This window comes from Dysidea avara, chromosome 1, assembly GCF_963678975.1.
Source record: "Dysidea avara chromosome 1, odDysAvar1.4, whole genome shotgun sequence".
Taxonomy (NCBI): Eukaryota; Metazoa; Porifera; class Demospongiae; order Dictyoceratida; family Dysideidae; genus Dysidea; species Dysidea avara.
This window is the reverse complement of record NC_089272.1, coordinates 21,200,389-21,224,973: the sequence shown is the minus strand read 5'-3', so window position 1 is coordinate 21,224,973 and position 24,585 is coordinate 21,200,389. Positions and strand designations below refer to the sequence as shown.

Here is a 24,585-nt window from a genome sequence, read left to right as displayed (position 1 = left end):
CGTAGCCTTATTCATTGGGGAGTTATGCTTGACTGAAGGCATCAGTTGTTAGTTACAGTGTAGTCAGTAGAAAATTTAGTTAAATAGGAAAACTTTTAAAAGTCCATAGAAACTCGTTGGAAGGGTTTGGGGTCACTCTGAAGGCATTTTTGGGCTTGGCTATGTCTAACCAGTACTGCCAAGCTGTTATGAAGGAAATTTGAGGCTGGTTTTAGGGTGATATTTTTGGAAAAGAAAGCCCAAAACTGCATGATCCCTAATATAGGAGTACCGTACTGTATGATACCTGTACATCAAGACACACGGTAGTGTGTCGTGCGGCCAAAGAAGCCGGCGCGTAACACCCGTGAGTATATTGACAGGAAGAAAGAAAACGCAATTTTCGCACCTCCGTAGCTCTGTACTTCCTTGATGAAACAAGACGATTTTTGCTGTGGACATGCCCTCCAACTGCAGCACTCCACATTCCAAATATGAGCGAAATCGCTTCACGCGTTCCCGAGATATGCGACTTCAAAAATTGGCTCAGTTTCTTCGGTTTTTTTTTCTTCTTCTTATTATTATTATTTTTCTTTTTCTTGTCGCACACTTACAAAAACTGCTATAAAACTACAGGGTGACTTGTTTCTAGCTGATCTCTCTACAGGGTGATCTGTTCATAGCTGAAGTCTCTACAGGGCGATTTGTTTGCAGCTGAACTCTCTACATGGTAGTTTCTTTGTAGCTGAACTCTCTACAATGTGACTTCTTCTAGCTGAACTCTCTACAGAGTGGTCTGTTTGTAGCTGACTTTTCTACAGGGCGATTTGTTTGTAGCTGAACTCTCTACATGGTAGTTTCTTTGTAGCTGAACTATCTACAATGTAACTACTTCTAGCTGAACTCTCTACAGGGTGACTTGTTTCTAGCTGATCTCCCTACAAGGTGACTTGTTTCTAGCTGAACTCTCTACAGGGTGATTTGTTTGTAGCTGAACTCTCTACAAGGTAACTTCTTCTAGCTGATCTTTCTACAGGGTGATTTGTTTGTAGCTGAAATCTCTACAGGGTGACTTGTTTCTAGCTGATCTCTGTACAGGGTGACTTGTTCCTAGCTGAACTCTCTACAGGTGATTTGTTTGCAGCTGAACTCTCTTACATGGTGGTTTCTTTTTAGCCGAACTCTCTACAAGGTGACTTCTTCTAGCTGATCTCTCTACAAGATGACTTGTTTCTAACTGAACTCTCTATAGTGTGATCTATTCATAGCGGAACTTTCTACTGGGTGATTTGTTTGCAGCTAAACTCTTTGCATGATTGTTTCTTTGTAACTGAACTCTCTACAAGGTAACTTCTTATAGCTGATCTCTCTACAGGGCAATTTGTTTGAGCTGAACTCTCTACATGATGTAGCTGAACTCTCTATTAGGTACCTTCTTCTAGCTGATCTGACTACAGGGTGACTTGTTTGTAGCTGAATTCCCTACAGAATAACTTGCAATGTAATATAATTGAGTAAATTATAAATGCAGCTGAATGCTTTATTAGGGTGACTGTTCTATTAGAGTATCTCGATTTTGCATTTGTTACACGTAGTTGTCTTTCGAATCATAACTCAGTGGTTTGCAATCCGATTCTTCTGTACTACTGCAAGGACTTTCTACGATGATTATTCCAGCTACATACTGATTTTCAGCTCATTGTTCTAAGCGGTTTGCCTGGTAGACACGAAAACTAATAGTTTTTTTTATTCATAAAAATCGATCGCGTAATTTTGACACAGGTCGGGTTTTGTGTCATATCACCATGGTCTTTATCCCGATTCCTTTCAAACCACAAAAAGGCACTCCTATGATGGTTGCTCCATCTACATATCAATTTTCAACTGATTCCTCAAAGGAGTTTACCCTGTAGGCGTGACAGACCTTCGACCTTATTTTATGCAAATAATCGGTCATAACTCTGTGAATGTTCATCGGATTCCTACCAAAGTTGGTACAGAGATCCGCCGTAATGAGCCCTTGAAGTGTGCCAAATTTCAGCCCAATCCGAGTACGCATTCGTGTTTTATGGCGGATTTTGCGAAGTGTGCGAAATGAAGAAGTAGAAGAAAAACACGAAGAAATTAAAATGAACTTTTGTTCGCTCGTATCTCGGAAACGGCTGGAGTGAGTTTCTTCAAATTTGGTGTGTATACTCCCCTAGCTGGCTGGCACCTCTCTAGCAAATTTGGTTCCAATTGGATAAGGGATCACAGAGCTACATAGGTGTGAAAATTGTGTTTTCTTTCTTACTGTTAATATACTCACGGGTGGCACGCTGGCTTCTTGGGCCGCACGACACACTACCGTGTGTCTTGATACATTGTACCTTGAGATTGTTGAAAAGAATGAGATGTACAAAATGCACACATAACTTGATGGAGACTCAAGTAAACAAAAGGCGAGGGATGGCAGACTGTATGTATGACACTAGCACACCATGTAGCATACATAAGGTATAACAAATGTGACCGGATCTGCAAAAACCTGACACAATAATGCATTTTTGAATTCCTGTTTTATAATCTACTTAGCCAAGTGTACCCTCTGGCAATGTTTCAGCCTCATATGCCAATAACTTTCGGAGTTACAGCCCTACAAAGTAGCGACAACAGAAAAATTGATTTATACAGCAAGCATAGGGAAAATAAATTACAAGTGCTTACTAAAACGGTTGTAACTTATAAACGGATTCATGTACTGGTCTATAATTTTCCCCATTGTGTTTGCCATGGATAGGGGAATCATTCACAGGGTAAATTTGTCCTTTTCTCACTGCATACAAAGGCGAATTTGTGAAGAACAATCGATCATGTACATTCGCTTTGACGTGACGTAAATAAAGGCTCATAACTTGCATCTGCTTGGATCAACTGCAGTAAAACAATGATTTTCCAACTCCTCTTGAGTAGGCGAATATGATGATATCCAGGTATTTATTGTTAGTCCCTTCCTTCACTAAGAAAGAGGCATTCAAAAAATTTTATTGATCTTGTTTTTAATAATACGCAAATATTTCACCCATTGTTTTCAATTTTTTATACTGGAAATTTAGGCTTGCTCTATTGTGTCGGGTTTTCACAGATCCAAATATGATCAATTGCATGTTTAAAATTTTCCACTATGTTGTTGGGTATGTACACATACAACTTTAAAACTCCTGGGACCAGTAGCTATATACATACCATCCATATATTGGCAGCCCTGAATACCAAGCAGGTACACACCACAATTTGAAGTGTTCAGCTGCCTCTGGAGGCATATGCTGTAATGTATTACTAACTAAATTCCTATAAGCATTTCATCCAACAGAAAATCCATTACATATTTGCCATTTTGTGTTAATCTTATTGTACCCAATTCACTATGTCAAGTTTCACAGCTACCTCTTATATCCCTGCAACTCACCATGTTTCAGACATTGCTAATGAGTCTGTGTTCCTGTGACCTGCATCCACATAAGTCTATAAACATACAAAACAATGAAATAAATCGGTCACTTCAAAAGGAAGAGAAGTTGTATAAATGCTACATAGCTGCTCAACTACATACAGATACAGCAACAAGCAATGTAGATAGTATATCAAAAATGCATTGCTCTTAGGATGAAGCCTATTATTGATATACTACCTCTGTTCCTCAATAGTACATTCCAGGAATTAGCAGATTTTTGGATGGAACTTTGTTACTTTCTCTATTCTACATATTCACACTTCACAAAATTTGTAGAAATAATTTAGATGTTAAACCCTAGATTTGGAAATGGAAGATTCATCTTTATTACATACACGACCAGTTAGTTATATCCATACAAGAAAACACAAAGTGCAATTCAATATACCTTTTGTCTTCAATAGTCATCAATGTGTACGTATGTAGGTAAAAATGCCAAAGCCAGACTGTGGCTGACTTTGAAGCAATATAAAGCACAAAAAGAAGTAAAATTCACACTAGGCCATGGCATATTATGCTCAAATTTTACCTATTATGCTTTTGAGCAGTGCTCAAACGCCAAGCCTATTACACTCACAAATACACTTTCAAAATCCTTTATAATTGACTGTTTTAACATATTCATGTATATTGGTGTTTCCTGGTTGCTGTATCAGAGTGACTGCTCTATTAGAGTATTTTAATCTTATTTCTACAACAAGTAAATAACCAGCCCAGAAACAGTTCATCTTCAACAGTACTAATATGAATTGTGCTCATTATTTGTGGTGCATGCATTGCATATTGTAATTAAATTGTCAAATTATGTTGGCATTAATACAACGCATTATATGATGAAGTAGTGAGTAATATATAATGGATAATACATTTGGAAATTGTATCCAATGTAAAGTGTTACTTCTTATTGTAGTCAGCCTCGTGATTGGTTGCATTTTGGGCCAGACAACACTAGAGATGGAGTTACATGCATGAACAAAGAGTGATAGTGTATGGAGAGTGCCTTTGAGGCCAATACACTACAACGAAGTATGTTTTTGTGGCTGAATTACATCAGGGAAACCCGTGTCTTGCTTGTATCACTTGTAGCTGTAGGTTGGTAGCTAGTATTTAGAAGGTTGGACTTACTTCATAACTAGTAACAAATCAATACAATTCAGCTCTCAAAGTAATTAGTAATATGTAAACCATTGCTTTTTCCATGAGTAATATGTAACTACATGGTGTAGAAGTAATGAGTAACAAGTAAAGAGTTACATTTTTAGAGTAACGACTCATCTCTAGCGGATATTTGCTATATTTTATTTACGTAATGGCAAAAATGTCAGCTACATGTTCAATACATTTCTATTGAAAAACTACTTAAAATGCAATTAATTGTTGTGTACCGCCTCCGTTTAGCAACTTTCCGAATGTGATTCGTGTAGAGCAACTCTCTGCAAGCACAATGATGCTAGAAGAAGCCCAATTCATGCATGTAAAATGGCCTAAACCAATGTGGTATAGTAAATTCCCCCATACATTGTGTATTGGGCATTTCAGGATCATGTAACAAATGATGTAAAGCATAAGGAAATCAGAGAAAATTTAAGCACATAATTTTGAGGTTCTTCCTGTTCTATGTTGAATTCAATGGTAGATATTAGGAACACTCTAATGGCATTCTACCTCTTGACACCCATTAATCCTGACTACATTAGTGTTACACTGAAACAAAAACATTGTAAACTACGAGGGATAGGTAATGACCCTGAAATTTTGTAGGTCACTTCTGAAATTATTTCTGAAAGATGAAATATTGCCTGAGATTTGAAATATGCAAGTTGATGATCGAACAGATGTAACAGGAGTTTACGGAATTTTGAAGTATGGATTTTGATATACTGAATTTTATGGATTATTAAATTTTGGAATTACTGCGAAATGTTCTTGAAAGATGAAATATGAGCACTCATATTTCAAAATTTCATAGACAATTTTGACTTGTTACCTACCCCTTGGTGAATTAGCTCTGCAGGCAGGGCCGCCCAGAGAAATTAAGGGGCCCAGGGCAAAGAGTTAAGTGGGGCCCCAGAGGCAAGGAGGTTTCCATTCTGAATCACAACTTCACTCAAGCTGTAAGTTGAAGACCAAAATAAAAAAAAAAAAAAAAAAAGGTCACAACCTACTGACAATGACAATAACTACCCATCACCAATCATATCAAGAAACACGGTAGTGTGTCGTGCGGCCCAAAAAGTCGGCGCGCCACACCGTGAGTATATTAACAGGAAGAAAGAAAATGTACTTTTCACACCTATGTAGCTCTGTGATCCCTTATCCGATTGGAACCAAATTTGCTAGAGCCATTTCCGAGATACGAGCGAACAAAATTTCATTTTAATTTCTTCGTTTTTTTCTTCTTCATTTCGCACACTTCGCAACATTCGCCATAAAACACGAATGCGTGCTCAGATTGGGCTGAAATTTGGCACACTCAAAGGGCTCATTAAGGCGGATCTCCGTACCAACTTTGGTAGAAATCCGATGAACATTCACGGAGTTATGACCAATTATTTGCGTAAAATAAGGTCGAAGGTCTGTCATGCCTACAGGGTAAACCTCTTGGAGGAATCAGTTCAAAATTGATATGTAGATGGAGTGACCATTGTAGGAGTGCCTTGTTTAAAAGGAATCGGGATAAAGACCATGGAGATATGACACAAAACCCAACCTTGTGTCAAAATTACGCGATCGATTTTTATGAATAAAATAACTATTAGTTTTCGTGTCTACCAGGCAAACCGCTTAGAGCAACGAGCTGAAAATCAGTATGTAGCTGGAATAATCATCATAGAAAGTCCTTGCAGTAGTACAGATGAATTGGATTACAAATTACTGAGTTATGATTCGAAAAGCAACTACGTGCAGCAAATGCGAGATCGAGATACTCTAATAGAACAGTCACTCTAATAAACCATTCAGCTGCATTTATAATTTACTCAGTTATATAACATTGCAAGTTATTCTGTAGGGAATTTAGTTACAAACAAGTCACCCTGTAGTCAGATCAGCTAGAAGAAGGTACCTAATAGAGAGTTCAACTACAAAGAAGCCATCATGTAGAGAGTTCAACTACAAACAAGTCAACATGTAGAGAGTTCAGCTCAAATAAATCACCCTGTAGAGAATTCAGCTACAAACAAATTGCCCTGTAGAGAGATCAGCTAGAAGAAGTTACCTTGTAGAGAGTTCAGTTACAAAGAAACAATCATGCAAAGAGTTTAGCTGCAAACAAATCACCCAGTAGAAAGTTCTGCTATGAATAGATCACACTGTAGAGAGTTCAGTTAGAAACAAGTCATCCTGTAGATAGATCAGCTAGCAGAAGTCACCTTGTAGAGAGTTCAGCTACAAAGAACCACCATGTATGAGAGTTCAGCTGAAAACAAATCACCTGTAGAGAGTTCAGCTAGGAACAAGCCACCCTGTACAGAGATCAGCTAGAAACAAGTCATCCTGTAGAGAGTTCAGCTAGAAGAAGTTACATTGTAGAGAGTTCAGCTACAAAGAAACTACCATGTAGAGAGTTCAGCTGCAAACAAATCGCCCTGTAGAGAATTCAGCTACAAACAAATTACCCTGTAGAAAGATCAGCTAGAAGAAGTTACCTTATAGAGAGTTCAGCTACAAACAAATCACCCTGTAGAGAGTTCAGCTAGAAACAAGCCACCAGTAGAGAGTTCCGCTAGAAGAAGTTACATTGTAGAGAGTTCAGCTACAAAGAAACTACCATATAGAGAGTTCAGCTACAAACAAATCGCCCTGTAGAGAATTCAGCTACAAACAAATTACCCTGTAGAAAGATCAGCTAGAAGAAGTTACCTTATAGAGAGTTCAGCTACAAACAAATCACCCTGTAGAGAGTTCAGCTAGAAACAAGCCACCAGTAGAGAGTTCCGCTAGAAGAAGTTACATTGTAGAGAGTTCAGCTACAAAGAAACTGCCATGTAGAGAGTTCAGCTGCAAACACATCGCCCTGTAGAGACTTCAGCTACAAACAAATCACCCTGTAGCAAGATGAGCTAGAAGAAGTTACCTTATAGAGAGTTCAGCTACAAACAAATCACCCTGTAGAGAGTTCAGCTACAAACAAGTCACCCTGTAGAGAGTTCAGCTAGAAGAAGTTACATTGTAGAGAGTTCAGCTACAAAGAAACTACCATATAGAGAGTTCAGCTGCAAACAAATCGCCCTGTAGAGAATTCAGCTACAAACAAATCACCCTGTAGAAAGATCAGCTAGAAGAAGTTACCTTGTAGAGAGTTCAGCTACAAACAAATCACCCTGTAGAGAGTTCAGCTACAAACAAGTCATCCGGTAGAGAGATTAGCTAGAAGGATCACCTTGCAGAGAGGTCAGCTACAAAGAAATCACCCTGCTTCATCTTTTCTTCTTGCTGTAGTACAGAAAAAAATGATAGGTTAAAAAGCCCTAAAGCCGGCCATAGGCCGGCTTTGGGGTATACAAATACAAAAAGAAGTGAAATCTAATCCAAAACAGCCAAGCTGTAAAAAAAGAGTGCGGCCCTCAGAAAGGCTATGGTGAATAAAGATGTGAAATCCAAGGTGGCGGCCAAGAAATGGCTGTGATGGTAGGTTAATGGTAAAAATTTTAATAACGACAATTCAGGTGAATTTTGTGCCAATTGACCAAGCGGCACCAAATTCACCTGAATTGTCGTTATTAAAATTTTTACCATTAACCTACCATCACAGCCATTTCTTGGCCGCCACCTTGGATTTCACATCTTTTTTCACCATAGCCTTTCTGAGGGCCGCACTCTTTTTTTACAGCTTGGCTGTTTTGGATTAGATCTCCTTATCTATAAGCTTGCTGCACTGCTCCTCTGAAGAATACTGTGACTGCTCTATTAGAGTATATCGATCTTTTAAACAGGTATTCAGGGGGTCCTTCCTGGGGCCCCTTTCAGGCTGGGGCCCGGGGCAAAATGCTCCAGTCCCCCCCCCCCCCCCCCCCCCTTGTGAGCAGCCCTGTCTGCAGGTTAGCAGGTTAGTCTGTGAAATTTACAGTGCTTCCGTAATATTAGGCCACTCCAAGAAAATTCATTTTTTCACATTTCCTACTTGCATGCAGATTCTCTTCCCGCATGGTCATATATTATTGCTGTCAACTGAAATTTTTTTCATTATTTATCCACTGATTGCATAGCAGTAACTAGTTTAGCAATCAGAGAGCCCATTTAGCTAGCTTTTCACTGTTCAAGTTTTTAGTTTAAATATTTTTATGGTATTTGTTAGCTATGAATATCGAAAATTAGTGGAAATATCTATAACGAATAATGGATAAAGCCACTATTTGGTGATATTCTGTTTTTAATCAGAAAATTCCAAATGTATAGCGCAGGTGGGTGGATCATTACCATTACCAATTATTCCTAGTACTTGCCACAATATAGCTAGCTATAGACATACATGCTCTCCAGGGCCTCAATTTGCTAACTTAGCTTAACTCAACACAGCTAGTTTGGCAACCATATTCTGTTGTCCTTCATCACATGATCACAGTTCCGCTTGAGGATAGTAAGCACTACTGCAGTCTAATCTTTCACATTCTCTTGGCTACAATGCAAGGTAGCTACTCTGCAGCAATCTTGAAAACTGAATTGCACATCTTCAATAATTTGATTAATCAGTTGAAATAATGGTTACATCTTTAATAATGGGGAAACACGTGTGACAGTAAAAATACATGCGGGCACTGGAATATCACCAAATAGTGGCCTAATGAACTGCCCGCCCACATGTATTTTTTGAGGTCATTGATCATGAGGTCAATGAAATGGAATTATCTTGGAGTGGCCTTAAGCACAATAATGTCCGTTTTGATGTGTAGGTACAAGTATGCATGCACTTTTTAAAAACAATGTGTAAACAGAGAGATGGACTCGCGTTCCTTACCGATTAGCTTGCATGGGGGCATGCAGTCAGACCCTCGGTGCCAGGGCATTCCTGATCAACTCCTGCGGCTTTAGCGTTCTCATGCACACTCACAGGGGCCTTCCTACTGGGGATAGCATTAAAAAACAGGGAGGCATCGGCAGACTGAATTTTCTACGAAAGAATTTCATCCATACACCCTGCCTGGCATACTGTAGAGAGGGCCAGGACGAAAGTCTCGACATACACACAGCGTTATACGTCAAGGGTACACACCTTCTTGTGGTTCTTCGTCAGTGCTGGACGCTTTAACTTGAATTCTGGCAACTGCTGAGCTAGATTCTTTGATCTGGCGAAACCCGTGCCGGATCTGGAGTCAGTTCTTAGAATTCGAAGGGACTTCCCCTAGCTATGAGGCGCTTATAATTGAAGTCGATAAGCGCTTTCGCAGGAAATTCCATGCGGAACTTTTCTGCATTCTTCACTTTTAGTTAAACTACCTGTTTCTGACTCCCTGTTTTAAGCTTGATTTGATTTGATTTAATTTGAGCTTCTCACTAGATGGGTGGGTACGCGTTTCCCATCAGTAAGGGAGGGATGGGGGTGCAAGGAAGCATGCATATGTCACACCAGTTTATAAAAAAGGAGACAAATCAGATCTCAAAAACTACCGTCCAATATCACTAACTTCAGTAATCTGCAAAACCATGGAGCACATCATTGTCAGCCAATTAATGAAACATCTAGAGTCAACCAACATCTTAACAGAAAATCAATTCGGCTTCAGAGAACATCACTCCTGTGAATCACAACTGCTTGTGACTGTCAATGATATAGCCAAAGCAATAAACAATAAACTACAGGTAGATTTGGCAGTACTAGACTTCTCCAAGGCCTTTGACAAGGTTGCACATGCTCGACTTCTAAACAAACTGGAGTATTATGGAGTGAGAGGAAGTTTGCTGGAATGGTTTGAATCATTTCTACACAACAGAACACAGCAAGTAGTAATAGAAGGCCGTTATTCCATATCTTGTGACATAACATCTGGTGTCCCCCAAGGCTCAGTTCTTGGACCTGCCCTTTTCCTAATATATATCAACGACATAACTACAAACATACATAGTGAGTTGCGACTGTTTGCAGATGACATTTTAATTTATAGGCCTATACACTCACCAAGTGATCAGAATATTCTACAGGATGACTTAACTACTCTTATAAAATGGGCAAATGAATGGCAGATGGACTTTAATGTATCTAAATGCAACATCTTACAAGTTACCACACACCATACCACCAAAACATTTACATATCAAATGAATGGAGTGCCCTTGAAATCAGTAGAAAAGATTAAATATCTTGGAGTTTACTTGAACAATAAACTTTCATGGCACGATCACATTGACTACATATGCAACAAAGCAAATCGATTACTTGGTTTCCTAAAGCGAAATTTACATTCCTGTCATAAACACTTCAAAGAATATGCCTACAAACAATTTCTGCTACCATCTATCGAATATTGTTGTGTCATCTGGGACCCACACCACCAAAATGACATTTCTAAACTTGAAATGATTCAACATCGAGCTGCTCGTTTCGTCTTAAATAAGCCTTGGAACAGACACCACCGTGACAGTATCACAGACATGTTAAATGAACTAAATTGGCCATCTTTACAAGAACGCAGAAAGCAAGCACGCCTCATCCTATTGTACAAGATAGTTAATCATTTATTATTGGTCCCAAATCGCTGTCTGCCATCATTAAATCAAACTGCTACCAGAGCCCATCATGATCAGAAATTTAATCATATACAATCTTCAGTAAACACATATCTCTATTCATTCCTACCCAGAACTATTCCCCATTGGAACGATCTATGTATCCCAAATCTATCTACCATTGATCTTGAAACATTTAAACAATCAACTACTCCTACTTTATAAACTGTAACTTAGCACTTATTGTATTTATTGTAACTTAGCACTCACTGTAATTTAGTACTCATTGTAATTCTAGCACTAATTGTAACTTACCACTTACTGTAATTCAGCACTAGTTGTAACCTAGCACCTATTGTAACTTAGCACTTATTGTAACTTAGTCCTAATCATTATTGTAACTTAAATTATAGGCACTTATGTTATTGTAACTTAAACTAGGCACTTATGTGTACGTACCTTGTACATTAGCGTAAAAACCCTGTTGGGTGTTTGCTAATCAATAAATAAATAAATAAAAATAAAGGGGCCAGGACGTAGAAGATTCAGGACAGGTGCTGTGTGTGTACTCATATTGTAAGTCTAGTATCTATGGTGTAACTTTCTTTAGATTATAGATCTGTAAGGTGTGATGATGAAAGCATCAAAAAAGCCGGGCGCAGCACGAAGATAGTCTATATAGTTTGTTCCCAGACCCATTAGAAAATATCTCATGATCAGATCCCAACACCTCATGATTAGTTTTATTTCAGTATTTATTTGGTTAGTTGGCGCATGCTTGTTGCTGGGATCATCCCTGCATTCAACCTGACGGCATGTGAGTCCGTAGCTGTACATGTACTTTAGGGGATGCGTCCAGTAGTTGCCGCGAGTAGTAGACTTTAGGGGAAGCGTCTAGTAGTGTTAGCGGTAGGGTTAGGGTTAGAGTTCGGGTTAGAGTTCAGCTTTGGTTTCTTCTTCACCTTTAGGGTTAGGTTCTTCTTACTATATACAGCTTATTTCATTAGTCACTTTTATAAGATACAAAAGAAGGAAATCAAGGTAGCTAGCAGTGGTAGCTAGGGTATCACTCTTTTCACCTTATTTCATAACCCTACAGAACTTAGACAAAAAAGGTGAACCAAAAAGGCGAAAGAAAAAGTGCAGTCTTGAAGGGGGATCGAACCCAGGATCCCAGTGTGATGGTCCAGTGTGCTACCGATTATGCTACCGCTGCTAGCTACCACTGCTAGCTACCGCTGCTAGCTACCGCTGCTAGCTACCGCTGCTAGCTACCGCTGCTAGCTACCGCTGCTAGCTACCGCTGCTAGCTACCGCTGCTAGCTACCGCTGCTAGCTACCGCTGCTAGCTACCGCTGCTAGCTACCGCTGCTAGCTACCGCTGCTAGCTACCGCTGCTAGCTACCGCTGCTAGCTACCGCTGCTAGCTACCGCTGCTAGCTACCGCTGCTAGCTACCGCTGCTAGCTACCTTGATTTCCTTCTTTTGTATCTTATAAATGTGACTAATGAAATAAGCTGTATATAGTAAGAAGAACCTAACCCTAAAGGTGGAGAAGAAACCAAAGCTGAACTCTAACCCTAACGCTAACACTACTAGACGCTTCCCCTAAAGACTACTACTCACGGCAACTACTGGACGCATCCCCTAAAGTTGACTACTCGCGGCAACTACTAGATGCGTGCCCTAAAGTCGAAGAGAGAGAGCAACAACTACAGTAGGAAGTCTGGATGCTTTTGAGCTTAATATTAGTTATTACGTAAGGGTTATGAAAGGTGGTGAAAAGAGTAAAACCCATGCTAACCAGGGGCGGAGCCAGGGGGGGGGGGTTCCAAAGGTTCCATGGAACCGCCCTTTTGAAAGAGCCTCTCTTACTCGAGATACTCTAATAGAGCAGTCAAATCGATATACTCTAATAGAGCAGTCACAGTAGTCTTTTGAGGAGCAGTGTAGCAAGTTATATATCTAGATATAAATAAGGAAATTTAGTTGGTAAGAGTGTCTATGGTGAGGGGCAGCTGTTGTCAGCAGGTGATGACCTTTTTTTTTTTTTTGGTCTTCAACTTACAGCTAGGCTGAAGTTGCAATTCCAAAAATGGAACCCCCTTTTTAATAGTCTGGATCCGCCCCTGCTAACACTACGTACGTTGCACATGACTTTAAAAAGGGGAAACATATAACCCAGGGAAACACATATCACTGTGACTTGTAGGTCGCTAGCGAGTTAGTGATATGTGTGAGGGGAAACACGGATCCCTAGTGATATGTGTGCGGGACACACGTTACCCGGGGAAACATATATCACTGTGACAGCGGATCCAGACTTATGGAAAGGGGGGGTCAAAAATGAACTGAGGCACTTCATTGTCTCTGGTTTGATAAGGTGAGACCAAAAAAAAAAAAAAAAAAAGGTCACAGCCAGCTGACAATAGCTGCCCACCTCACCAACCACGTATTTATAGTTGATAAAGTACATAAAAATCCTTAAATAGCTCACTACACACTGTTCTAATACTGTGACTGCTTTATTAGAGTGACTGCTCTATTAGAGTATCTCGATCTTGGTATACTAGAAATTTTTGGAGGGGGGGGTCAAGAGCCCCCTTTGACCCCCCCCCCCGGGTCACTAGCTTAAATTGATACATTAACTAAATCTTTCATCCAAGGAGATGATTTAAAACCTTCTGGTTAACCAACTAGCTAGCTAGCTGACTCTAGTCAGCTACAGAGCTACTCAATTCCTGACAGTTTCAGGCAATGGCGAATCTAGATGGGTTTCTTTGGTTTCAACATAATCCCTTTCAAACTTAGCTAAGTACGTAGCTTATAGCAATTCTAGTAGAGACTGAGCTGTGCTAGCAATTTATCATGGAAACACTACTGCTATACTAAACAGTATTTCAAAGCTATATGCATTCAATTACATTTAACTAGTATCCATTATAGCTATTCAACCCCCATCAAAACTTTACTTTTGATTTTATAGAAAGTGATCGAGATACTCTAATAGAACAGTCACTCTAATAGAGCAGTCAGGAAGTACAACTCTCGCCCTACAGTTAGTCTATTTCACAGTCTAAACTGTTTATTTTTATTAAAACTTCACAACATAAAAGCTGAAGGTCTACAGGACTTGATGCATGGTCCTATATAGCCTGCATGAAAACAAATTGAACTACATGTAGCTTTGCATACAGTGTGTGCATGAGTTAATTACAAGTAAATCTTGTTGAGCCACTGATCCGACTTAATTGTGTTAAAAAGTATGGAAATTAGAATGGCTGAGCATTGATAACAAGGTTAGATAGTATGAAAGTTGCAGGGTAAATCAGGTTATGGATTCTTCCTGGAGATAGTTTATAAATGTTACTCAAATTGATGTACTAAAGAGACGTGTCAATTACAGGTAGAATGCTGCTTAGGGCACTTTACTGAAACATTAGTCATTGAGTTCATACTGTGTAGTAGTAGTATGTGTATATTAGTGGTAGCAATTATAGCTGCTCAAGTCGAGTTTTTAAATTCATAGTTATTTACACAGCAAAAATAGTGCTCCAATACTACCTATATGAATCCCATCTTTAGTCAGAATTGAAACAACTATTTTAAAACACTCTTTATAACAAGACAAAGTAGACCTCAAATCTATAAATGACTCTAATGTTATTTACTATTGTAGGCTGTGGTCTGCTTTTGGTTGAGCCAGGAGTTGAACTTATGTAAAATATTTGAATTATTAATTCCATGCAACACCAAAACATAGATGGAATAAATACAGTTAGTATTCTTTTATAAATTATGTTGTGTTATAAATGATTTAATATGAATTTTGCGCTTGGTTAACTGTGGACTCCATAGCTGAAAACTATAGAGCAACTGAGATCTGACTAAGGAAATGTATAATTGTTTTTCACTAGGACAGTGTTTGTCCCTAAAGTACGATGGAGAAGTCCCAGGATTTGTTAGGCTTTTCCTGCAATGATTTTAAAGCTAGTGCCCTAACCAGCGTTGAAACCGGGTCGGGTCATCCGGATCTGACCCGGTTTACAATTTATCCGGGTCTGACCTGGATTGGATCACGTGAGAAACGAAATTGTTCGTTTGACGACGTGGAAACTTCTAAACGCTATCGCGTAGCTCTTTCGTGAGCCACGCCCACTTATCGCATTACCAAAATACGCGAGGGTAGCTATTGTCAGTAGGTGAAAACCCTTTTTTTTTTTTTTTTTTGCAATATTTCAAAATGTAGACTCGTTCGCTCGCTCGAGACTAGCCGAAACACGTCTCGGCTTTAATTAATCCGGGTCTGACCCGGATTGCTTGACCCGGATTGCTATCCGGGTCAGCCGGTGGGTCATCCGGGTCAGCAGTAGTGACCCGGTTTCAACGTTGGCCCTAACCATTGCATGGGGGTTGTCAGTAAAAGTAATACCAAGGTCTTTGTGCAATGTTTTGTTTAGAGAGTTGAAGCTCTTGGCCAGAATTTTAGATGATTAGCTAAATTCAGCTTTGTTGAAAAGTATAATAGTGTTGCAGCTTCAGAATGAGATGATGTTAATGTCCTCTGGAAGTTGGTTTATGTCATACGAATTGATAATCAGCAGTCATTTAGTATCATCAGCAAACAGAAAAGGAATTGCATGAAGAGTGAATACTCTCTGGAAGACCACTGATAAAAATGGCAACCAATGGACACTACCTTGTAGTACTCCTGAGAGAACATTGCATAGCATTTTGACACACTGAGACCAGGCCTGCGATAATAGGGCATGTGGGCACATGATTTTTGCCAACTTTTTCACACTTTCATCACTCATACCTCTTTGTACCATTATGCTATGGCATTGCAATTTTCGGCTCTTAGTAAGCATTTAATTGGCATCATGATGCAGGTTACAGAATGGAAATATACTTTCTAATACTCAGTGGCGTAGCCAAGGGGGGGCAAGGGGAGGCATTTGCCCCCCCGTCACTAAGTGATGTTTTTTTAAACTTCCGTCTCAAGCTTTCCAGTAACTGACACGCATCCCAAATTACTGTTTGTGCGCTATTACGCGAGTGCACACAACATTCAACTCGTTTGTGAATGGTGATAATAATACGATGATTTCTTGCGCGTTACAAGCAATTAATAAAACGATGCGCTAAAAATAAGGTATGCCCAAATCCCCAGGGGTTTCCCCGTATAGACACTATGCCCTCACCGAACGAAAATATTAGACACAATTCTATATTTAGCCTACACTACTCACGTGATAGTGCATTTTTCGAACCTAGATGACCCGCTTAAAGTGACTTCGCAAGAGTCGCAACTCAGAAGTGACAAGTGATATGCAATGATGCTACAAACCTACGAGGTGATAAAGTGTTAAATGGACCAACTTTATTTTCCCGAGTTAATCACACTGGATCTTCATACAGTGTATAGTGGCATGCCAGTTTAATTTTTTCACTTCGTCAGTCAGTCAGATGATCCGTCACAAGCTTACAAATTCTAACAGGAAAGGTGTAGAGTTGGGATTCCGTGCCAATACATGGCGTTTGAATTTCGCCGGCTGAAGTGAGTGAGCTCGTCATACTATGCCAGTGTGCTAGGACTGCAGCACAGACTATGGGTAACTGTGACACGTAGTTCTACTGGATTGTGGGCGAATTTGTTGGAGTACAGTTGTGGCACGTGCGATGATGCTCGACGAAAATACTTCCATTGATAAGTGATAACTTGTAGCAATCAGTAATGAAGTAGTTATGTAGCTAGTTACATAAGCTGTAATAATACAACACCGTATGTTGGCTAGCCCTTCACTTAGTCATTAGCCTTTTGTGCAATTAGGCCCCTATTTGGTGATTATTAGTTTCTCATCCAGTCTTTCTAATTATTATGATGCGGGCGGGAGGGTATTACCATTATGCCATTATTTTATAATATTAACACACTGATGTACAGACCTTGTCCAAATTGTCTTTCTTTCTTTCCTTTACCAGCTGATTCTACTTTTCGTGATCGCCAACTGTTTTTCGACAGTCAACTGAAAGCCTGCTTTGATGAAGTCAATAGAGCACGATTGAAACTGGCACTGCAGCAATTTGCTAACAGTTCTCCTGGTGATATATAGCGAATTGTAGCGTTCATCAACAAAAATTATAACAGTTTGGTATCACGTATTCTTCTGAGCATGCGCAGAGTAAATAATGGCTTACCATGCGGTAGCTTAAGAAGGATGCGGGCGGTGGATGAGAAACTAATAATCACCAAATAGGGGCCTTATGAACAATGTCGAGTGTTTTGTGGGAGATGCCCTCCCCCCCCCCCTTCCCACCCCCCACCACCGTCTGGCTAGCTACGCCCCTGCTAATACTGAGATATGACCTGTGGAGTGATGGGATGTAGTTTGTGCCCACATTCCCTGTTTTCGCGGGCCTGGTCACATATACTTTAATTAAGATTTGAGCCATTGCTACAGATTAATTAAGTGCTCAGTAGTTAAGGTAGCCTAAGCTTTTCTAAAATATCAAAACCTTCTAGAATATCAAAATTTTCTGAGTTTCCTCAGAACTTTTGTTATATTTATTTCCATTATCATTTCAGAAACCCCTTTCAAAAATCTTAGATCCGCTGTCACATAATATGTGTTTCCCAAGTATCGTGTTTCTCCAGACATATATCACTAGGGATCCGTGTTTCCCCACATACATAGCATTAGGAATGCGTGTTTCCCTGACAAAAGCGCTAGTGATATTTGTTTCCCTGCCAGTTTATCAGTTTTTTTTATAGCTAACATGTCCAACACCAGCGTTTATATGCCTTTCTGCTGCTGATATACTATGGCTATATAGTATATCAGCAGCAGATCTAGAATAGCTATATGGCTATATATCTCTTGTGTGCATCAGTTATTTACATTGAGCTAATACTAGCATACACATAGCTAATTATACTATTACATAAGTTCATACTCAAGTAATATTTAACTATATACTTAAGAGATTTTCACCAGACAGGTTTTGCACTACAATAGGGTGCTTATATATAAATTGAGATTCCTTGAGTGATTTTGGACAACTCAAGAGATATTTTACTTTCAACTGATAATGACAGTGAGACTTTCAAGTATTTATTTAGTTACTCAAACTGCTTGAGAGTCAGTTATGTACTGTACAGGTACGAATCCATCGCAAGATATCTGGATAAGATAATATGTGTAGAGCATGCAGGAGATGAAAGTTTAAGTCATCCATACTATTGTGATTGGGTATGTAAACATAATGTGAGTGTTTGATTTAGCAGTAGTTATGTTGTTATTGATTTCTCTTCGCAGGTGAAATGTTACAGAAGTAAAGCATGGGAAAACATGCTATTTGGAAATAGCCGAAGCCAAATTATATACTGTTTATAAAATGTCATTAAACTATAGCATTAGACACTTTACAGCATAGTACTGTATACTAGCTAACTTAAATTTATTATTGTATGTGTGTTAGTTCTCTACTTCCATTCTCATACATATTTGTCTTCACTTTCTAGCTAATGAAATAATCTTTTTTTTTTGCATCTTGCATGATTTTAACACAGCAGATAGCTTTATGTATCTGCAGCTGCATGTTCTCAGTTAAACATGTTTTTTGGCTCAATAATTAGTTAGCACTAGAGGGTTCAGTTTAGCTGCAGAGCAGTAGAAATAGCAAAAAAGCATGCAGGAGGTAGCTATAGTAGTAGTAGCATGCAGGTATGGTTGCTATTAAAGTAGTAGCAGCAAGTATAGTAGCAAGTATGGTATAGTTGTACTAGCAAGTAGTTATAGTATAGCAGCAAATGTATAGCTGGTATATATAGTAGCAAGTAGTATAGCTATAGTGGTAGCAGCAAGTATAGTAATATAGGAGCAGTATAAGCAGTAGCAGCAATAAGTATAAGAAGAGCAGCAAAAAGAACTCAAATCCTGCATACAGTAACTGGCACAGTTAGTAGACAGGTAGTATCGGCAAACAGAATGGTTGGAATAATCAAGCGCACCTTTCTTCACCTCACCTCAACAGTATTTCGTATATTGCCTTTTTAGACCCCACTTGGATTATGCATCCATAATCTGGAATCCTTACCTATTGAAGGACATTAGAGCATTAGAAGCAGTGCAAAGACGTGCTGCCAAGATGATTCCAGATTTGAGTAGGTTGACTTACGAGGAAAGATTACAAGTTTTAAACTTACCAGGTTAAGTTTAAAACTTGTAATCTGAATTATCAGGGGCTTAGTTGAGGTACCACATCAAGATCTTTTTACCATAAGTTGTAACACCACAAGATCTAATGGTTTGAAGTTATACAAGGAAAGGGCCAACACCAACACTAGATTAAATTTTTACTAACAGAATAATCAACGACTGGAACACCCTTCCAACTGATATAGTAAATGCTTTGGACACAATTTCTTTTAAGACATTACACTAGACATTTAGCTATTGGAGAGACAGTAGATTTATAATTATGTAATTTGATTTAATTGTAATATATGGTTATATGGTCTTTTTCAGAACCATTAATCATAAATAAAATAAAATAATACCCGGAGAAACATACATCACTGTGACTTGTACTTGTAGATCGCTAGCCATTTAGTGATATGTGTACGGGGAAACACGGATCCCTCGTGATCTGTGTGCGGGAAACACAAAACTCGAAACACTTATCCCTGTGACACCGCCATGAGTTTGCATCATGTACTGTAGCTTTGAAGCGTATCGATTTTTTTGCAACAATTTATTAAGGTAAGTAAGGGGGTTTCCGGACAGCTGGGTATTCCGGACACTTCATTTTTAATCCGCTACTGAAGGATGGAATAGAAACCGATCAGGCTATGGTTTAAGTACCCTACTTGTGTACTATAAAATACTAAAGTTTTGTTTCGATAGCTTTAAGGATTACCGAGATACATCACAATTTGTTTGCGCGTGTAAAATATTTTTGTGTAAAAACTTTCACTACGCATGTTAACAGGAGATTGAGGGCACCATTTGTAATTCTAAGCCACCATAGGCATCACAAATGATCAGTCACACTATTCAGTGAACGGATATATGATTTAGAGATAGTACAACTGGAATCCAAGCCCATTACCTGCGACGTGCCAACTGGCACGCGCAATCAACACAACCAGCATCCCGGAGAAGCCCCAAGCAAGGATCCGCGGGACCACACTACTTAACTATGCTGTTTCAGTGTTAAGGCAAGGACTGATACAGATTTCCAGGCAGTAGATCAAATGTCGCATCTTCGAAAGCGCTGCATGGTCCGAGCAAGGCTGGTAGCAGTTCTGCTGCTGTCACCAACAAAGTAACCAGACAAATAGAATGCTTTGAGTCTCTGCTGGGCCATGACACTCAATAGAGTGCAGCATTTCCCATAACAATGGCAGGTACGCCTTTTTAAGTGGTGTCCGGAAACCCCAGCCACATAAATTTTTGGCATTTTCTCAAACTGCAAATTTAAACTGCTCTTTCTCCTAGCACCCTATACTTTACCATCCACAATTTGTACCACCGATAGCCTAGTTCATTAGCTACAATTTGGCACTAAGCATTTTAGAATCCGTTTTTCTCTCGAGGAGAACTGAACAAATTTTAAGTACAAGTGCAAACTTTGTCCGGAAACGCCCGCCCCTACCTTAATATTTCAGTTCAGTCTGGAAACCTCAGAATCGCCCTAGCTGACTGGCCTGGGCAGGGTCAGTAGCTATATGCATGCACGTGCCATCTTTAAATCATATGCGCCTGGGGCGAGCTTGGGATGGCAGTCCATCAAGCCCAGGTAGCTAAAATAGAGGGGAGAGCTGTCCCATACGCGTATGGGCTGCCCATACACGTGCGGGGCCCCATACGTGTATGGGCGTCCCATATGCGTATGGGACTAGTGATCTGCCCCATACGTGTATATGAGATGCCCTCGGAGATTTGCAAAGCAGAAGAACAAATGCAAAACTGATAATGTTTTACAAAATAATTAACGATATTGTTGATGTTGATATTGATGACAATATACTAGTACCAGTAACATGTCACTATACACGTGGTCACCTCATGCAGCCGTACACAAGAGTGGACACATACAAATATTCATATATGCCATCATCAATTAAACTTTGGAATACTTTGCCAGGAGATGTTATCAATCAAAACTCAGTGGAAAATTTTCAAGCCAACTTGCACACACACACATGCACACACTTGTAATTAACTGACAACAAAATAATGTTAATATACATTCACACACAATCATATAATTGTAATTCAGATATGTACGATTATACTCCACTTATGGAGGTATGTACATTAAATCTATATTATTATTATTATTATGCCCCATACGCGTACGGTGCAAAATACGTGTACAGTTCATAACATAAATATGAGTTTGTAACTTTTTGTGTGTTTCTATGTTATTAGCTATGTACGTACTTTGCTGACACATTATATAGTTATTATTAGTATTGTTCAAGACATAACAATTACATTATCATGGAAATATATACTGATGATCATTGTTTAAATCATTGATAACATGGAGTTCCTTGGAATAGCTGTATGGAAACAAAAAACATGAAATTATTGTTAAATACATGCTATTATTCATAATTATACAAACTGCATTTTTATAAAAGCTATGAAGTGTTATAGGCAGGTAAGGGTACGCATTGTTACACCATAAATTTTGTATGAAATGCCATCTCAGAGTATCAAATTTTGAAAACTCTCCTGGGGGAGCATGCCCCCAGACCCCTCAAGTTTTTGCATGCTGATTGTGCTTCATACGATGTTATCTGCATAGTTTCAGTTATATCTGTACCATACAAATTATCTAATTTCCTGACAATTCTATACATACATGTCAGGAACTTTTCCTGACAGTGAAAAAAATTTTTTTCAAGCACTGGCAGTACAGTCTACAGGACTAACTGTTATGATGTAATATATGTAATTTATTTGTAGATGCCATGCACATATTGTTTGTGGGAAGCCATATATGCATTCATAAATGCCAACAGCATAGATTTCACTGTAGTCAGTATAATAATTGTAGTCCATGCACCCCTGGAAAATCTGTATGATTTTTATTGTATACAGTCTTGGCTGAAATGATAAAATTAATGCACAAACAGTGAGTGTTTAATTTATATCCTTGTCAGAGCTCCACGTCTTGTGACAAGTAGCTAGCTCAGTATCATACCATCTGGTGAGTATTCATGAACACAGTCACTGCATGAAGATACTACAATGACTATAAGTCTCCTGACTCATGTAGCAAGACAACAGCTACTGAATATTAGGAATGTGTGTAATGTACATGTATAGTCTTGTCCACAGTCAGGTAAATACTCTAATAATGCAGTCAAGTGTGTCTGATAACAACAAAGTTCACACTGAACTTGACAGCCACCAATGTAATGTAAATTGCTATATGTATTTACAACAATTATAAAACAAATCCATTATAAAAAGTACACAAACTAGATGAATAAAAATTGAAAATTTTAAAAGGAAAATAGGGATCACTGAAAAAAGCCATGAAACAAGAAAGGATCACTGGGGTGGTAATGTAAACCACAAATCCCTATTTTGACTCTCTGTCATAAAAAAATACATACCCTGTCATTTGAGATGAGCCAAAATAGGGATGTAGTGTGGTTTACATTACCATCCCAGTGATCCTTTCTTGTTTCATGGCTTTTTTCAGCGATCCCTATTCTCCTTTTAAATTTTTTATTCATCTAGTGAATATAATGTAATGACATACATTATTTCAATTAGTTGTTTTCATGTTTCACAATAAAAATTTTTACTTTTGTATGATTTACACCATACAAAACTTTTACATAATTACTCTATTAAATACCTCAATCTTTCACAGCAACACTGTAATAAAAGAAATAAATTGTTTAGCCACATTCTTAATGCTTGATATGTACTATTTGAAAGTTGAAAGAGAATTATAGCTATAAAGGCAGCAAACCACACAGTTTTATTTATTTTATTAAGACTTTACAGTACAAGTGCTGAAGGTCTGTAGAACTCCTGGTCCTACAACCTGTTAATGCTTGGAAACTTGGTGCCTAGTTGTGTAAAAAATAATATATCGTATGTGAAACTTATTTTAAAATGAAAAGGATGATATCTGACTTTTTTGTAGTTAATGCATATTTCACTGTTATCACTGGTTTGCAACCACAGACCAGAAACTATACATGTAATCGTGTACTTGCACAAGCAATTCAGCAGCGGTAAATAAGTTCAATAGACACACAAACACATAGTTTCTCCTACAGCACACATGAATGAGGGTGGGGCACATAAAGTGCTTACATATGTAATTCCCACAAACAGTCACAAAAATTATAGATAAAATATAGCCACAATGCAAAAATAGTGTTTGTTTTGGTTTTACTATGTGCAAACAGGCTTGGATATCTTAACACTTCCTTTCCAAGCAACTTCTCTTGGCCATCTGTTGCTAGTGAAAAGCACAGGATAGATATAGGTAACTTCCTGTCCTTGGTAATCCTCATCTTCATCTTTATCTTTCAGTTCATGAATTTCTTCATCATAAATAGCTATTTCAGTGGACATCACTATTGGTATGGTCCTAGCCACACAGTCCCATGTGAATTTGGCCAATGTTGAGTAATAATCCTCAACTTGTTTAGGTATATCTTTTGGGGCACCATTTGTTAGCTTTTGATATTCACTAATCAGGGTCTGCAAGACAATACATAAATTTTATATTTGAATTTGTAAAATCAATTACTGTCTACATAAGACATGCAAGCAAGCCATTTTGCTGGTTTTAGCTACATGTTAGTAATTGTGTCTCTAGAAAGCTTTGTGAGATTTGGCATGTAGAATACTATACCTGGAGAACTGTAAAAATTTGATGAGTGACCACAAAATTACTGGGGTGAAAATTGTGTCATTTTTTCCTGTTAATAACAAACTGGTGAAGCATGGCTACACAGTACACTAATGTGTGGTGTACTATCCCTGAGCATAACATTATAAATTGTGACCAAATTGTGAAAAACTGTCTGTGTTTTTTCACATGAATAGATTGACTTTGTGTACAATTTCAATCCAGTTTAGTATGTGTAGGCCCAAAGTTACAGGTTTGAAATTTTCACTGAATTTAGCCAACCACAGTGTTTAACTCATACACAATAAGCTATAGTTACTGGTGTAAATGTGATTTTGAACAACCATTTTATTTGATGACCATTGGTGGTGAGCAGGCAATTGGAATGTTTACAGAAAATGGCCAAGCAAATTGTACAGGATCTCTAACATGTAAGTAGTGTAACTATGTTAAATAGTCTGGAAAGTTGGCACTAGCTGTCAACTGACCCTTAACACTGCCATACTATGTGTTACAATTTTCCAGCACTGGTGTTGTAAAGCAATAATAATTAC

General features: G+C 38.6%; 2 protein-coding genes across 3 annotated transcripts in view; both read right to left on the bottom strand.

Annotated features, from left to right (window-relative positions):
• LOC136258875 (golgin subfamily A member 6-like protein 7) overlaps positions 1 to 9,823 on the bottom strand; it is a 66,084-nt gene extending 56,261 nt beyond the window's left edge. For both annotated transcript variants that reach the window (XR_010703059.1, XM_066052251.1), the window contains exons 1-2: positions 9,684 to 9,823; positions 3,428 to 3,483 (exon numbers count right to left, since the gene is read on the bottom strand). Coding sequence is in view for 1 of the 2 variants with exons in the window: in XM_066052251.1 (XP_065908323.1) it covers positions 3,428 to 3,441 (14 nt within the window). In the remaining variant the exon portion in view is untranslated. The remainder of the gene's footprint in view (positions 1 to 3,427; positions 3,484 to 9,683) is intronic.
• Positions 9,824 to 23,348: 13,525 nt separating this feature from the next.
• LOC136258997 (uncharacterized) overlaps positions 23,349 to 24,585 on the bottom strand; it is an 81,070-nt gene continuing 79,833 nt past the window's right edge. Inside the window, exon 10 of the mRNA XM_066052405.1 lies at positions 23,349 to 23,880. Coding sequence (XP_065908477.1) covers positions 23,569 to 23,880 — 312 coding nt within the window. The 3' untranslated portion in view covers positions 23,349 to 23,568. The remainder of the gene's footprint in view (positions 23,881 to 24,585) is intronic.